This window comes from Dendrobates tinctorius, unplaced genomic scaffold (assembly GCF_039654945.1).
Source record: "Dendrobates tinctorius isolate UK_male_01 unplaced genomic scaffold, ASM3965494v1 ptg000257l, whole genome shotgun sequence".
NCBI lineage: Eukaryota > Metazoa > Chordata > Amphibia > Anura > Dendrobatidae > Dendrobates > Dendrobates tinctorius.
This window is the reverse complement of record NW_027361924.1, coordinates 656,952-675,595: the sequence shown is the minus strand read 5'-3', so window position 1 is coordinate 675,595 and position 18,644 is coordinate 656,952. Positions and strand designations below refer to the sequence as shown.

The window sequence follows — 18,644 nt, the reverse complement described above, 5'->3', positions numbered from 1 at the left end:
ACATTTACTATACTGACCTGTTTTCAGGAAAGGATGGAGTGAGGTCCTGTTTCTTAGGAGTGAAAAATTCAATAACTTCTTCACACTGGGAGATCTTGGAGTCAGTTTGAAGAAGTTCCTTGGAATAAATTTCTAAAAGTCGGAGTCTGTCCAAGCATCGATTAGTAAATTTACTGCGGAACAACAACGGGGCATCTGTAAGAGTAAAAAAATGACATTATGCAATACAATGACTGCCCATGTGACTGGAAATGGTCAGGTGGAAAACCTGAATCTCAACTGTTGTAAAGCACACCAAGATTGTAATGTATGCATTACTCTTTCATAGATACAGATACAGTATATGCTTTCATATTACTTTTAAAGAAATACAACTTTTAGAGGATGGAGACCTGATCCAACTAAGGTGTTGTGAGTTCATCTGTTCATTCACCTTTTGTGTCCGAGGATCTCCCTCTTCTGGTGAAGGAAGGTAGTGAGGCTGATTTGGATGAAAGAAACCAAACACCTGATCAGGTGGATTGTGACTGGGTAACAGGAACTTCAGACTGGATATAAGGCAGCCGACGCACTTCTGAGTGGCTGGTGATTTCTCTGCTGGATTCTTGGAGACCAGTCTGATTCCTGCTTCCCAAAGATAAGTTTTTGCTCTGCTATTGAACTTATTAGTTTTGGTTTTGTTTACCTTGTTTTTTGAGTTCAGCCATCCCCGGCTGGGGGTGTGCTGGATTCTTATTCCTTGATCAGTGTTCTCTTTTGCTCTGCTTTCAGAATATTCTGAGTGCTGATATAGGGTTTGAAGTCTAGTGACTTCAGGGTCCTTTTTGCTTATCAGTTGTGTTGGTAATATTTTTAGCAGGGTTTTCTCGGTTTGCAGACAGCAGCTTTTCTGTCCTGTCCTTTTTAGTTAGCTTGGGCCCCATCGTTTGCTCAACCTATCTTTCTATCTGTGTTAGTGTTTTCATCTTGCTTCACCGTCATTATATGTTGGGGGCTGCCTATTGCTTTGGGGTCTGCTCTGGGGCAGTCAGTTTTTCCCTTTCCTCTCTTTAGGCTTATTTAGATCTCCGGCTGTGACGAGGTGTCTAGGATCACCGTAGGAACACTCCACGGCTACTGCTAGTTGTGTGATAGGATTAGGGGTCTGCAATCCGCTACTTTCCAATCTCTCTGATTTTCTGGGCTGAGCTTGTGTTTTGTTTTTTCCTCCTCGGTGACTCAATCATAACAGAATCACCAGCCATACCGCAGATTCTAAGGTACTCAAAAGCAGGATTGAATTGTTAAAAAAAAAATGTGTCAGAATTTTTTTTTTTTATGTGTATATTTTTTCCTCTTTTTCTCTGAGGCCGTAGGAGGAATATTTTTTTTTCTGATGGAGTTTAAGCAATTGTCTGATCGTGTGGAGCAGCTTGCTGCTGAAGTGCGAGGAATTTCCGCCTATCTTGCTCATTCACACGCTGCTGAACCAAAAATCCCCACTCCTGATGTGTTTTTTGGGGATCGGTCTAAATTTTTAAATTTTAAGAATAATTGTAAATTATTTCTTGCCTTGAAGCCTAACTCATCGGGGAACTCTGCGCAGCAGGTTAAAATTGTCATCTCCTTGCTTGCGCGGCGATCCCCAGGATTGGGCGTTTTCTTTAGTACCAGATGATCTTATTCTAACAAATGTGGATGCATTTTTTCAGGCCTTGGGGTTGTTGTATGATGAGCCTAATGCGATTGATCAAGCTGAAAAGACCCTGTTGGCATTGAGCCAGGGTCAAGATTCTGCAGAACTGTACTGTCAAAAATTCCAAAAGTGGGCGGTCCTCACCACTTGGAATGATGGTGCCTTGGCAGCTCTCTTTCGGAAGGGTTTGTCAGAAACCGTAAAAGATACTATGGTGGGATTTCCTGTTCCCTCTGGTCTTGACGATTCTATGTCATTAGCCATTCAGGTTGATCGGCGTTTACGTGAACGTAAAATTACACGGGAAATGTTGCCACCTGTTGAACAAATGTCTGAACCTATGCAATGTGATAGAGTTTTGTCTAGGGCGCAACGTCAGGAGTTTAGAAGGCGTAATAAGCTGTGTTTTTTTCCGTGGAGATGCCTCGCATATTATTTCTGTCTGCCCTAAACGAGAGAAACGTTTTGCACACACATTTGCTGTAGGTGGTGTACAACCTAAGTTTCTTCTGGCAATTACTCTGATCTACTCCCTGTCCACATTTTCCTCTAAAGCCTTTGTGGATTCAGGAGCGGCCATGAACCTAATGGATTTGGATTTTGCTAAACGTTGTGGTTTCCCTATGACACCCCTGCGGATGCCTATTCCTTTGAGGGGTATTGATGCTACTCCGTTGGCGAAGAATAAACCTCAGTTTTGGACCCAGGTGGTAATGCGGTTCCCCCCAGACCATCAAGAAAATTGCAGATTTTTGGTGTTGCATAATTTGCATGATACCATCGTTCTGGGGTTTCCCTGGTTGCAAATCCATAATCCAGTTTTGGATTGGAAATCTGTGTCTGTGGTGAGTTGGGGTTGTCAGTGTGCTCTTAGTGACACTCCTGTTTTCTCCACCTCTCCCCAGTCGCATGAGGTTCCTGACTATTTGGCTGATTTTTATGATGTTTTAGTGAGAGTAAGTCTGCGTCTTTGCCTCCTCATAGGAGATATGACTGTGCAATTGAGCTGAGTCTGGGGTGTAAATTTCCCAAGGGTCGACTTTTTAATTTATCTGTACCCGAACATGAGGCTATGCATTCTTATATTAAGGAGTCGTTGGAGAAGGGTCTTATTAGACCATCCTCTTCACCCTTGGGTGCTGGGGTTTTTTTTGTGGCTAAGAAGGATGGTTCATTAAGGCCCTGTATTGACTATCGCTCCCTTAACAAAATTACTGTTAAATATCAGTATCTGTTACCCCTGATTTCTGACCTATTTTCTAGAGTTGAAGGTGCTTGCTGGTTTACCAAGCTTGACCTCAGGGGGGCGTATAATCTTATTCGCATTAAGCATGGGGATGAATGGAAGACCGCGTTTAATACTCCGGAGGGACATTTTGAGTACCTGGTGATGCCTTTTGGGCTCACTAATGCCCCTTCTGTCTTCCAGTGCTTCATGAATGATATTTTCCGGGACTTTGTGGATAAGTTTCTGATCATCTATTTGGATGATATTTTGATCTTTTCCAGGGATTGGGACTCTCATGTGGAACATGTTCGGACTGTGTTCCGGATTTTGAGGGAAAACTCCCTGTATGTTAAGGGATCGAAATGTCTTTTTGGTGTACAGAGGATTTCATTTTTGGGATTTATTTTGTCTCCGTCAACTATTGAAATGGACCCGGCCAAGGTACAGGCCATTTATGATTAGGTTCAGCCCACTTCTTTGAAGGCTCTCCAGAAGTTTTTGGGTTTTGCTAATTTTTATCGTATGTTTATAGCCAATTTTTCTGTTATTGCCAAACTATTGACTGATTTGACTAAGAAGGGTTCTGATTTGCTGAATTGGTCTCCAGAGGCTGTTTCTTCTTTTCAGGAGCTGAAGCGGAGGTTCACTTCTCCGGTTTTGCGACAACCCGATGTCTCACTTCCATTTCAGGTGGAGGTGGATGCTTCAGAGACTGGTGCAGGAGCTGTTTTGTCCCAAAAGGATCCTGTGACATCTAAAATGAACCCCTGTGCCTTTTTTTCCCAAAAGTTCTCTCCTTCGGAACGCAACTATGATGTGGGGAATCGAGAACTGTTGGCCATGAAGTGGACATTTGAGGAGTGGAGACATTGGTTGGAGGGAGCTAGACATCAAGTTGTGGTCCTCACTGACCACAGGAATTTGATCTACCTTGAGTCGGCTAAACGCTTGAATCCGAGACAGGCCAGGTGGGCCTTGTTTTTCACACGTTTTGATTTTGTGGTCTCCTTTCTTCCGGGCACTAAGAACGTTAAGGCTGATGCCCTCTCTAGGAGTTTTTTTGGCTGATTCTCCTATTGTGACCAAGCCTGCTACCATCTTAGGTTTGGGGGTGGTTCTTTCTGCCATCTCGCCCGATTTGAGACGTGCTCTGGAGAAGTTTCAGGAGGATAAGCCTGAGCGTTGTCCCAGTGGTAGGTTGTATGTTCCTGTCCAGTGGAGGAGGAAAGTGATGCCTGAGGTTCATTGCTCCGCGTTGGCTGGTCATCCAGGTATTTTTGGTACTAGAGATTTGGTGAGTCGGTCTTTTTGGTGGCCTGCCTTGTCTCGTGATGTCAGAAATTTTGTGCAGTCCTGTGGGACTTGCTCCCGATCTAAGCCTTGTTCTCGTTCTAGTGGGTTGTTGATGCCCTTGCCGGTGCCCAGGAGGCCATGGACCCATATTTCAATGGATTTTATTTCTGATCTGCCTGTCTCTCAGAGGATGACTGTTATCTCGGTGATTTGTGATAGATTCTCTAAGATGGTCCATCTTGTACCACTCCCTAAGTTGCCATCTTCCTCAGAGTTGGTGCCCTTGTTTTTGCAACAGGTGGTTCGCTTGCACGGGATTCCTGAGAACATTGTATCGGACAGAGGAGTTCAGTTTGTCTCTAGATTCTCAAGGACCTTTTGTTCCAAGTTGGGAATTCAGTTGTCCTTCTCCTCTGCATTTCACCCTCAGACCAATGGGCAGACGGAGAGAACAAACCAGACTTTGGAGGCTTATTTGAGATGTTTTATATCTGCTGATCAGGATGATTGGGTCTCATTTTTACCCTTGGCCGAATTTGCTTTAAATAATAGAGCTAGTTCTGCCACTTTGATGTCACCCTTTTTCTGTAACTTTGGGTTCCATCCTCGATTTTCTTCAGGGCAGGTGGAGTCTTCTGCCTGTCCAGGGGTTGACACTGTTGTGGAAAGAATGCAGCAGATTTGGGACCAAGTGGTGGATAAGTTGTCTCTTTCCCAGGAAAAGGCCCAGCGGTTTTGTAACCGGCATAGGACCATTGGTCCCCGGTTTAAGGTGGGTGATATGGTCTGGTTGTCATCAAAGAATATCTCTATGAAAGTGGCTTCTCCAAAGTTTAAACCTAGATTTATTGGACCTTACAAGATTTTGGAGATTATTAATCCGGTCTCTTTTCGGTTGGCTCTTCCTGTCACATTTAAGATTCATAATGTGTTTCATAAGTCCTTGTTGAAGAGGTTTGTTGAACCAGTGGTTCCTATGGCGACACCTCCTGACCCTGTGTTGGTTGAAGGTAACATGGAATATGAGGTAGAGAAGATACTGGATTCCCGTCTGGCTAGACGGAGACTCCAGTATTTGGTTAAGTGGAAGGGTTATGGTCAGGAGGATAATTCCTGGGTCTCTGCCTCTGATATTCATGCCGAAAGATTGGTGCGTGCTTTTCATCGGGCTCATCCTGATCAGCCTGGTGGCTTGGATGAGGGTTCGGTGACCCCTCCTCAAGGGGGAGGTACTGTTGTGAGTTCATCTGTTCATTCACCTTTTGTGTCCGAGGATCTCCCTGTTCTGGTGAAGGAAGGTAGTGAGGCTGATTTGGATGAAAGAAACCAAACACCTGATCAGGTGGATTGTGACTGGGTAACAGGAACTTCAGACTGGATATAAGGCAGCCGACGCACTTCTGAGTGGCTGGTGATTTCTCTGCTTGATTCTTGGAGACCAGTCTGATTCCTGCTTCCCAAAGATAAGTTTTTGCTCTGCTATTGAACTTATTAGTTTTGGTTTTGTTTACCTTGTTTTTTGAGTTCAGCCATCCCCGGCTGGGGGTGTGCTGGATTCTTATTCCTTGATCAGTGTTCTCTTTTGCTCTGCTTTCAGAATATTCTGAGTGCTGATATAGGGTTTGAAGTCTAGTGACTTCAGGGTCCTTTTTGCTTATCAGTTGTGTTGGTAATATTTTTAGCAGGGTTTTCTCGGATTGCAGACAGCAGCTTTTCTGTCCTGTCCTTTTTAGTTAGCTTGGGCCCCATCGTTTGCTCAACCTATCTTTCTATCTGTGTAAGTGTTTTCATCTTGCTTCACCGTCATTATATGTTGGGGGCTGCCTATTGCTTTGGGGTCTGCTCTGGGGCAGTCAGTTTTTCCCTTTCCTCTCTTTAGGCTTATTTAGATCTCCAGCTGTGACAAGGTGTCTAGGATCACCGTAGGAACACTCCACGGCTACTGCTAGTTGTGTGATAGGATTAGGGGTCTGCAATCCGCTAGTTTCCAACCTCTCTGATTTTCTGGGCTGAGCTTGTGTTTTATTTTTTCCTCCTCGGTGACTCAATCATAACATAAGGCCATAAAAAGCAAGTGTGCTAGTGTTAACTAATTCCAAGTAACAGTGTGCTAATGTCAATCAACCTCAAGTAATAGAGTTCCAATGTTGGCCAATTTAAAATATTAATATGCCAGTGTTGACCAACATCAAGCAATAGTGTGTTGATATTGATTAACCTCAAGAATTGGTGTTCCAGTGTTGACCAGTACAAGAATAGGCATGTAATTGTTGGCCATCTCCAGGATTTAGTGTGTCAATTTTGACCAGTATTAATGTGCGGATGTGACCAACCTCAAGAAATAGTGAGCCAGTGCTGATTATCTCCAAGTATTGAAGTATTAATATTAACCATTGTCAAGTATTAGTCAGACAATGATGACTAATTTCAAGTGTTAGTGTGCCAACACTGACCAAACTAAAGTATTGGACTTCCAATATGGATAATCCACAAGTATTGGAATGGTAATGTTGACCAATCTCAAATGCAGCACGGTGGCTCAGTGGTTAGCGCTGCAGCCTTGCAGAGCTGGAGTCCTGGGTTCAAATCCCACCAAGGACAACATCCGCAAGGAGTTTGTATGTTCTCCCCGTGTTTGCGTTCCACATTCCAAAGACAGGGAATTTGTGAGCCCCATCGGGGACAGTGATGATAATGTGTGCAAACTGTAAAGGGCTGCGGAATATGTTAGCGCTATATAAAAATAAAGATTATTAATAAAAATTATTGAAATCGATTGTTCCAAGGATTGGAGGGCCATGTTTGACCAGTTCCAAGTATTATTGTGCCAATGGTGACCAACCTCAAATATTGGCGCAGCGATGTTGACTAATTAAAAGTAATAGTGTGTCAATGTTAACCAATCTCAAGTAATAAAGTGTCAATGCTGACCATCTCCAAATATTGGAAAACTCATTTTGACAGAACTCAAATACATAAGTGTCAAAATTTACTTGTTCCATATATTAGCGTTCCAATGTGGACCGCTCTCAAGTATTGTTGATCAATTCCAACTATAATTATGACCAACCCTATGTATTTGAATGCCAGTACTGACCAGTTAGAAGTATTAGTGTTCCATGTTTGTACGACTCTATAGCGTCTAGTGTGGCCCCGATCCACAAAATATTTTCATAACCCATGGTTGATTCTAGATCCATATTATTATGTTCCGTTGTTATGCCAGTCCTTGAAGTGCTAGTGGCCCAATATTCTGGAACCTCTACTGTACTGACATTCATAGAATGTCAATTACTTAGTGCTTTAGTTTTGATTGTTTTAAAACTTCCAGAATTTATTTTGTTGCTATAGAAGGGTGTGACTCTATATAAAAACCACTTCCAATAAAATGTCGCACGTTTTATAACTTTACCATATCAGTTGTGGGATGAACAGACAGACCCTGTCTATATATTTCTAATGTGAGCAATAAACTGCATCGTAAGGTCTTGTTCAAAGATCTTATCAGCAGATTGGCTCTTATAAGTACATTCTGCATATAAAACAGTCACTATAAAATATTTCCTGTTCCTTGTGAATTGAAAGCCTATCATTTACTTAATAGAAGAAAATTTTCATTGTTATACGAACTCCGTGTAAAATAACAAAAAGTCGCTCTCCCATTGTTCCGCTAACTTGTTCAACCTGAAAGGAAAATGAAGTTCTTTACTCATTCATTTGGTATCTGTTCAGGGGCAAAAGAGTTCTTTAACACCTTCACGATAAGGATTTTTTTATTTTTCACCCTATTCTCCAGGTTTGTACTGTATGATTACGGTGATGTCAAACTTGTATAGATTGTTTTTTATTTAATAAAAAAAAATCAGAAGTTGAAAAAAACACATTCTGGTTCATAGTGCCATTTTCTGAGACCCCCATAATGTTTTTATTTTTCTGTCTACTGAGCTGTGAGGGCTGACGTTTTCCTTGGTACCACTTTGGTGTACATAGGAGGTTGCTTTGTATTGTATATGTTTAGGGCAATGGTGTTTTGATTTTCTTTTCTCTTGTTGAAGTTTTCCGTATGAGTTTATTTGTTTACAGATTCAGTGATTTTAAATTTCTAATGAGAGAATGGGAGGGATGATTCAAATTTTTACATTTTTTAAATATATATTTAAAACTTTTGTTTGTTTGTTTTTACTACCTTTTGGGGACTTGAACTGGTGATCGCCTGATCATTATTTACTGCAATATATCAATATTAAAGTATATTGGGAAATTCTCTTATGAAAACAGAAAACCATGCTGTCAGCAATGGTGGCCTTCAACAGATCTAAGAGTGGAATGCTAATTCATTGGTGTTCTGCAATTGAGTCGCAGGTAGGGGGGGGCGATACGAGCCAGCGTGCGATTGTACTGGCAACTCCTCCATTTAAATGCCACTGTCAGATATTGACAGCATCGCATAAATGGTTAACAGCAGGGCACAGAGATCAGCTCAGCTTGCTGCTATTAGAGACATATATCTGCCATATATGGTGTATTTATTTAAGCATTATGCCAGGGCTTGTAGTTCCTTAAGGAAGCTCTCCCATCAAAGTTTTTGTCCTGTTGCAATCATATTATATAGCAGTGTACTTACAATTGCTCATTTTGCCTTTCTACCCAGTTCATTCCTCTCCTTTCTCTGCTCTATGTAGAAATAGGAAGTCTCTTGTCCCTGCATTTATCATCCCCCTCTTCTACTCCTGACCCAGCCGCTCCGCTCCTCCCCCTGCAGGGACTTGTGACTCATGCAGGGAAAATTGACCCCTGTTTCTACACAGAGCTTAGAAGAATGTAGCTAGTCAGATTTTAATCACATGATGAAAAGAGAAGAATTAGCTGGGTAGAAAGGCAAAATGAGCAATTGGTAGGTACAGAGAGCTGACTAATATGATCATTTGTGTGTGTTTGTGGGGGTTAAAGTCACTTATCTACTGTATTTCTTTTCTCTTGGGTTATTTGTTAATGTTTTTTTTTTTACCCCAAATTCTTCCAAATGGTCCATGATTCATGAAAAAAAAAAAAAAAAACTTTCTTTTTGTCTTTAACTGGTTTTGGGATTATATAAACCCAGAATGTCATACATTTCGCTGAAACTTTGCAAAAATATCAGCTGTAGATAAACTCACTCCAGTGAAGAAGGCTGGATGACATTTGCATAAAAATGTGACTTTTTAAAAAGTTGCATTGATGAATCGGCTGCAAAAATCTGGAAACCCCAAAGCTTTCTTGACGATGATGAACATAAAAAAAGAAAAAAAAAAAAACAACAACAGGAAAGCACATATAAAACAGACTTTAAAAAATTTAAATTAGAATAAGGCGCAAATGAAAAACAGGCAAAAATAGCCAAAAATAAATAAACAGCTAAATGTGATGTTAGCATTATCCCATTCATCACCGTCCTATATAATTTCACGGATCACTTGCGTCTCAGATGTCCTCTGCATGGAGTAAATGCCTCACTTACCCCTGAGTATGGGAAGAATTCTCTCTGATTTGCTCACCACGCCGGCCTCCAGGGGAAACTTCCTCGTAAGTGATTTCTAGATGATCAAAGTAGATGATGAGGGTTATACTTACTATAGTCAGTAATTACTGGGGGGCCACAAGAGTATTCTTCTGAGATCACTGTGGCTGTTACTGATGACAGTCTGATGCTGTTTTTATTAAGGCAATGTGGCTGTCATAAACTCTTATTATGGGGACCCTGCTTATTATTAGGGTATGCTCACACAATCAGTATTTGCAGTAGTTTTACTGTGTTGGCAGGAAAAATTCTGTGTACTATATGTGCATCTTTGATACATTTTTCCTTTACACATTTTAATGGGTGCGAAATGTTGCAAAGATATAAAAGAGTTGACATGCGGCAAATTAGCTTCAAATCTGCACGGAAAAGATAAGTAGCATCAGCAAGATATTCCGAAATCTCATTCCCTTTGCTGGTACTGGTAAACGCTGTTTTTTCCCCGCAACACATAAAAAATGCAACGTCTTAAGAGCCTTTTACACAAAGCGAGATCGCTAAAGTGTCACCGATTCTGTGACGCAGCAGCGATATCGCTAGGGATCTCGCTTTGTGTGACACATACATGCGACCGCCCCCCCCCCACTGGATATCGCTGATCGCGCTCCAATGTCCCGGGCCATTTTTTCATCGTTGGCATCCCACTGGCGCCGACTAGTGAGGCATGGACGCAGGCGGAAGTCGTCATCATCGCTGCGGTGTGACAGGTAAGAGCGACCACCGACAGATGTCTTAAAGCTGCTGTGTCGCTGGTGTATCTGCCTGTTAGGCAGCTCACTAGCGACCATTTAGAGATGCACCAGCGATCCTGACCAGGACGTATCGCTGTCGGGATCGCTGGTGCATCGCTAAATGTAACGGGACCCTTACCGTAGCTTTAGGACTGTATTTATTATTATGGGGCACCGTGGCTGTTATTATGGACTGTGTACTTATTATTATGGGGCACTGTGGCTGTTATTATGGGACTGTGTACTTATTATTATGGGGCCCTGTGGCTGTTATTATGGGACTGTGTACTTATTATTATGGGGCACCGTGGCTGTTATTATGGTCTGTGTACTTATTATTATGAGGCACCGTGGCTGTTATTATGGACTGTGTACTTATTATTATGAGGCACCGTGGCTGTTATTATGGACTGTGTACTTATTATTATGGGGCACCGTGGCTGTTATTATGGACTGTGTACTTATTATGGGGCACCGTGGCTGTTATTATGGTCTGTGTACTTATTATTATGGGACCCTGTGGCTTTTATTATGGGACTGTGTACTTATTATGGGGCACTGTGGCTGTTATTATGGGACTGTGTACTTATTATTATGGGGCACCGTGGCTGTTATTATGGACTGTGTACTTATTATGGGGCACCGTGGCTGTTATTATGGACTGTGTACTTATTATTATGGGGCACCGTGGCTGTTATTATGGTCTGTGTACTTATTATTATGAGGCACCGTGGCTGTTATTATGGACTGTGTACTTATTATGGGGCACCGTGGCTGTTATTATGGGACTGTGTACTTATTATTATGAGGCACCGTGGCTGTTATTATGGTCTGTGTACTTATTATTATGAGGCACCGTGGCTGTTATTATGGACTGTGTACTTATTATGGGGCACCGTGGCTGTTATTATGGACTGTGTACTTATTATTATGAGGCACCGTGGCTGTTATTATGGACTGTGTACTTATTATTATGAGGCACCGTGGCTGTTATTATGGACTGTGTACTTATTATGGGGCACCGTGGCTGTTATTATGGACTGTGTACTTATTATTATGGGACCCTGTGGCTTTTATTATGGGACTGTGTACTTATTATGGGGCACTGTGGCTGTTATTATGGGACTGTGTACTTATTATTATGGGGCACCGTGGCTGTTATTATGGACTGTGTACTTATTATGGGGCACCGTGGCTGTTATTATGGACTGTGTACTTATTATTATGGGGCACCGTGGCTGTTATTATGGTCTGTGTACTTATTATTATGAGGCACCGTGGCTGTTATTATGGACTGTGTACTTATTATGGGGCACCGTGGCTGTTATTATGGGACTGTGTACTTATTATTATGGGACCCTGTGGCTTTTATTATGGGACTGTGTACTTATTATGAGGCACCGTGGCTGTTATTATGGACTGTGTACTTATTATTATGGGACCCTGTGGCTTTTATTATGGGACTGTGTACTTATTATGGGGCACTGTGGCTGTTATTATGGGACTGTGTACTTATTATTATGGGGCACCGTGGCTGTTATTATGGACTGTGTACTTATTATGGGGCACCGTGGCTGTTATTATGGACTGTGTACTTATTATTATGGGACCCTGTGGCTGTTATTATGGGACTGTGTACTTATTATTATGAGGCACCGTGGCTGTTATTATGGGACTGTGTACTTATTATTATGGGACCCTGTGGCTGTTATTATGGGACTGTGTACTTATTATTATGGGGCACCGTGGCTGTTATTATGGGACTGTGTACTTATTATTATGGGACCCTGTGGCTTTTATTATGGGACTGTGTACTTATTATGAGGCACCGTGGCTGTTATTATGGACTGTGTACTTATTATTATGGGACCCTGTGGCTTTTATTATGGGACTGTGTACTTATTATGGGGCACCGTGGCTGTTATTATGGGACTGTGTACTTATTATTATGGGACCCTGTGGCTTTTATTATGGGACTGTGTACTTATTATGAGGCACCGTGGCTGTTATTATGGACTGTGTACTTATTATTATGGGACCCTGTGGCTTTTATTATGGGACTGTGTACTTATTATAGGGCACTGTGGCTGTTATTATGGGACTGTGTACTTATTATTATGGGGCACCGTGGCTGTTATTATGGACTGTGTACTTACTATGGGGCACCGTGGCTGTTATTATGGACTGTGTACTTATTATTATGGGACCCTGTGGCTGTTATTATGGGACTGTGTACTTATTATTATGGGGCACTGTGGCTGTTATTATGGACTGTGTACTTATTATTATGAGGCACCGTGGCTGTTATTATGGGACTGTGTACTTATTATTATGAGGCACCGTGGCTGTTATTATGGACTGTGTACTTATTATGGGGCACCGTGGCTGTTATTATGGACTGTGTACTTATTATGGGGCACCGTGGCTGTTATTATGGGACTGTGTACTTATTATGGGGCACCGTGGCTGTTATTATGGACTGTGTACTTATTATTATGGGGCACTGTGGCTGTTATTATGGGACTGTGTACTTATTATGGGGCACCGTGGCTGTTATTATGGACTGTGTACTTATTATTATGGGGCACCATGGCTGTTATTATGGGACTGTGTACTTATTATGGGGCACCGTGGCTGTTATTATGGACTGTGTACTTATTATTATGGGGCACTGTGGCTGTTATTATGGGACTGTGTACTTATTATGGGGCACCGTGGCTGTTATTATGGGACTGTGTACTTATTATGGGGCACCGTGGCTGTTATTGTGGACTGTGTACTTATTATTATGGGGCACTGTGGCTGTTATTATGGGACTGTGTACTTATTATTATGAGGCACCGTGGCTGTTATTGTGGACTGTGTACTTATTATTATGGGGCACTGTGGCTGTTATTATGGGACTGTGTACTTATTATTATGAGGCACCGTGGCTGTTATTATGGACTGTGTACTTATTATTATGGGGCACCATGGCTGTTATTATGGGGCACCGTGGCTGTTATTATGGACTGTGTACTTATTATTATGGGGCACTGTGGCTGTTATTATGGGACTGTGTACTTATTATTATTATGAGGCACCGTGGCTGTTATTATGGACTGTGTACTTATTATTATGGGGCAACGTGGCTGTTATTGTGGACTGTGTACTTATTATTATGGGGCACCGTGGCTGTTATTATGGACTGTGTACTTATTATTATGGGGCACTGTGGTTGTTATTATGGGACTGTGTACTTATTATTATGGGGCACCGTGGCTGTTATTATGGGACTGTGTACTTATTATTATGGGGCACCGTGGCTGTTATTGTGGACTGTGTACTTATTATTATGGGGCACCGTGGCTGTTATTATGGACTGTGTACTTATTATTATGGGGCACTGTGGCTGTTATTATGGACTGTGTATTTATTATTATGGGGCACCATGGCTGTTATTATGGGACTCTGTACCTATTATTATGGGGCACCGTGGCTGTTATTATGGACTGTGTACTTATTATTATGGGGAACCGTGGCTGTTATTATGGTCTGTGTACTTATTATTATGGGGCACCGTGGCTGTTATTATGGACTGTGTACTTATTATTATGGGGCACCGTGGCTGTTATTATGGGACTGTGTACTTATTATTATGGGGCACTGTGGCTGTTATTATGGACTGTGTATTTATTATTATGGGGCACCATGGCTGTTATTATGGGACTCTGTACCTATTATTATGGGGCACCGTGGCTGTTATTATGGACTGTGTACTTATTATTATGGGGAACCGTGGCTGTTATTATGGTCTGTGTACTTATTATTATGGGGCACCGTGGCTGTTATTATGGACTGTGTATTTATTATTATGGGGCACCATGGCTGTTATTATGGGACTCTGTACCTATTATTATGGGGCACCGTGGCTGTTATTATGGACTGTGTACTTATTATTATGGGGAACCGTGGCTGTTATTATGGTCTGTGTACTTATTATTATGGGGCACCGTGGCTGTTATTATGGTCTGTGTACTTATTATTATGGGGCACCGTGGCTGTTATTATGGGACTGTGTACTTATTATTATGGGGCACCGTGGCTGTTATTATGGGACTGTGTACTTATTATTATGAGGCACCGTGGCTGTTATTATGGGACTGTGTACTTATAATTATGGGGCACTGTGGCTGTTATTATGGACTGTGTACTTATTATTTTGGGGCACTGTGGCTGTTATTATGGGACTCTGTACTTATTATTATGGGGCACTGTGGCTGTTATTATGGACTGTGTACTAATTATTATGGGGCACAGTGGCTGTTATTATGGGACTGTGTACTTATTATGGGGCACCGTGGCTGTTATTATGGACTGTATACTTATTACTATGGGGCACCGTGGCTGTTATTATGGACTATGTACTTATTATTATGGGGCACCGTGGCTGTTATTATGGACTGTGTACTTATTATTATGGGGCACTGTGGCTGTTATTATGGGACTGTGTACTTATTATTATGGGGCACCGTGGTTGTTATTATGGGACTGTGTACTTATTATTATGGGGCACCGTGGCTGTTATTGTGGACTGTTTACTTATTATTATGGGGCACCGTGGCTGTTATTATGGACTGTGTACTTATTATTATGGGGCACCGTGGCTGTTATTATGGACTGTGTGCTTATTATTATGGGGCACCGTGGCTGTTATTATGGACTGTGTACTTATTATTATGGGGCACTGTGGCTGTTATTATGGACTGTGTACATATTATTATGGGGCACCGTGGCTGTTATTATGGACTGTGTACTTATTATTATGGGGCACTGTGGCTGTTATTATGGACTGTGTACTGGGGAAGAGTCTTGAGGAGATCATTTGCATATTCCCAGTGCCTTCTGGGATAAGTGAAGAGTCTCCGCGAGCTCAACGATCACTGGGTTTTGGCCGTTGCAGCTGAAAAGAGGAAATTGGAAAACCAGGGGAAGAGTCTTGAGGAGATCATTTGCATATTCCCAGTGCTTTCTGGGATAAGTGAAGAGTCTCCGCGAGCTCAACGATCACTGGGTTTTGGCCGTTGCAGCTGAAAAGAGGAAATCGGAAAACCAGGGGAAGAGTCTTGAGGAGATCATTTGCATATTCCCAGTGAATTTGGGCTCATCTTTCATCGTTTTTAAGAAATCTCAAGATGGAAGAGGCCAGGAGCCATTTGGTGAGCTGCATTTCTTGCTACATGTTCACAGACTTACCAGTGGAAAAGCCAAACTTCACATGCCACAAATGCAAGCTTGTGTCCCTGTTGGAGGAAAAGTTGCAAAATCTCGAAGAGAGGTTAGCTACGTTGAAGATCATTAAGGAAGGTGAAGAGTTCTTGGACAGAGCAGAATTATCTCTTCATGTTACAGAAAGAGAAGAAATTCGAAGTGCACCTGAAGAAACAGAGGAATGGAGACATGTGACCCAGAGAAGCAGGAGGATCAGGAGGCAGTCAGCACCCATACTGCTCAGAAACCAGTACCAGGCTCTCACGCAGGAAAACAATGAAGAAATACATCAGGATAAGACTTTGCCAACAAACAGCAACCTTGTACGCCTTCAGAGTCCTCCTGGATGGAGAAAGAAAAATGTTGTGAAGAAGAAACGGAGAGTGGTGGTCATGGGGGATTCCCTGTTGAGAGGAACTGAGGCCGCTATCTGCAGACCGGATATAACTTCAAGAGAAATGTGTTGTCTTCCAGGTGCAAAAATTAAAGATGTGTCTGACAGGATATCAGGACTCTTCAGACCTACAGATGACTACCCATTCCTGCTACTACATGTGGGGACAAATGACACTGCAAGAAACGACCTGGAAACCATCTGCAGAGACTTTGAAGACTTAGGCAAGAAAGTGAAAGAACTGGGAGCGCAGGTGGTCTTCTCTTCCATCCTCCCAGTGGATGGCCATGGAACAAGGAGGTGGAATAAGATTCTGCAGGTGAACAACTGGCTACGTCGATGGTGCCGTCAGCAACGATTTGGATTTCTGGATCACGGAGTGAACTACTTATACGATGGACTACTTGCTAGAGATGGGGTGCACCTTACGAAGACTGGTAAGCATATATTTGGAAGTCGCCTTGCTACACTTGTAAGGAGAGCTTTAAACTAGAACAACATGGGAAGGGAAGCAAAAGACCAGAAAAAGCCATACACCTGACAAATGCTATTGAGAACTCTGCTATTAGAAGTGGAAAGGAAGAACAAAGACGAAAGAATCTAATTAATAAAAATATTGGAGAAAGGGAAACCAATCACAAACTAAAATGTTTCTATACTAATGCACAAAGCATGGGCAACAAACAAGGAGAATTGGAACTACTAACACAGGAAAAGAAATATGATGTCATTGGAATCACTGAAACTTGGTGGGACAATATGCATGATTGGAATACAAGACTAGAAGGATACAACTTATTTGCAAGAAACAGACTTGATAAACGAGGAGGGGGTGTCACATTGTATGTTAGAAACGCGTATATCTGAACAGAGATTGAAGCTTCAGAGACTGGGAGTTCTGTGGAAACTGTTTGGGTAAGAATACAAGGACAGAGCAATGGAAAGGACACCATTGTAGGCATTTACTACAGGCCGCCTGTGCAAGCTGAAGCTATGGATGAACTCTTTATGCATCAAATGGCCAAGTTCTCCAAAAAATATGACATAGTTGTCATGGGAGATTTCAACTATCCAGACATTTGTTGGGAATCTCTCTCAGGCAAAACTAACATGTCAAGGAAATTCTTATCCTCTCTTGCTGACAACTTTATCTTCCAAAAGGTAAGGGAGAAAACAAGGGGAACTGCTACCTTGGATCTAATCCTTATAAACAGGGAGGAAATGGTTGAGGAGGTAAAAGTGGCTGGGACCCTAGGAGGTAGCGACCATGCTATTTTAGAATTTTGGATAACTAGAGGCGGAAGACCTGTGAAGACTCAGACGTCAAGGTTAGATTTCAGAAAGGCAGATTTTAAGGGATTCAGAAAGAGAATTGGAGGGATCCAATGGCTGGATATCCTTAAAGACAAAAATGTCCAGGAAGGATGGGAAATCTTGAAAAATGAAATTCTCAAAGCACAGTTGTTAACAATTCCGAAAAGAGGGAAGAATAGGAAGCAGTTAAGGAAACCAGGATGGATGAACACAGAACTTAAGCACATGCTAAAAAGGAAGAAAAAAATGTTTATAAAATGGAAAGAGGGAGGCATATCTAAAGAAGAATATAATGCTGTCTGCAGAACCTGCAGGGCACAAATCAGATTATCTAAAGCTGAAAATGAATTGAGGCTTGCAAGAGATGTCAAAAGCAATAATAAAGGATTTTGGGGATATGTCAAAAGTAAAAGAAAAGTCAAAGATGCTATAGGATTTTTACAGGATGAAAATGATGAATTGGTAAGACAGGATGTTGAGAAGGCTGAACTTTTAAATTCCTATTTTGCATCTGTTTTCTCTCAGAAAGGAAATGTAACATCAACTGTTATTCACTGTCCTATTAAGGGAATAGAAGAATCCAGGATATCTATAAACAGAAAGATAGTGAGGAAACACTTAGCTAGCCTAAATGAATTCAAGTCTCCAGGTCCAGATGAATTACACCCCAGAGTACTGAAGGAGATAGCAGAAGAAATTTTTGAACCCCTCTCTATAATCTTTGAAAATTCTTGGAGAACAGGAGAAGTGCCAGAAGACTGGAGAAGAGCAAATGTTGTTCCTATCTTCAAAAAGGGGAAGAAGGTGGACCCAGGTAACTATAGGCCGGTGAGTCTGACTTCTATACCAGGAAAGATCTTTGAACAAATTATTAAACAACATGTATGTCAATACCTGGATAAGAATGAAGTGATTAAACAGAGTCAGCATGGGTTTGTAACTAATAAGTCATGTCAGACTAACTTAATTTCCTTCTATGACGGTATCACTGATTGGGTGGATCAAGGAAATGCTGTAGATATAGTATATCTTGACTTCAGCAAAGCATTTGACAAAGTCTCTCATACAATCCTTATTGAAAAAATGATTAAGTATGGAATGGACAAGGCAACTGTTAGGTGGATTCATAACTGGCTTAGTGATCGGACCCAAAGAGTGGTCGTAAATGGCTGCACATCCAGTTGGAAGAATGTCTCAAGTGG

General features: G+C 41.8%; 1 protein-coding gene across 1 annotated transcript in view; it reads right to left on the bottom strand.

Annotated features, from left to right (window-relative positions):
• LOC141069092 (NADPH oxidase organizer 1-like) overlaps window positions 1-18,644 on the bottom strand; it is a 65,229-nt gene that overhangs the window by 7,877 nt on the left and 38,708 nt on the right. Inside the window, exons 3-4 of the mRNA XM_073558408.1 lie at window positions 9,694-9,769; window positions 18-195 (exon numbers count right to left, since the gene is read on the bottom strand). Of these exons, the coding sequence (XP_073414509.1) occupies window positions 18-195; window positions 9,694-9,769 (254 nt within the window). The remainder of the gene's footprint in view (window positions 1-17; window positions 196-9,693; window positions 9,770-18,644) is intronic.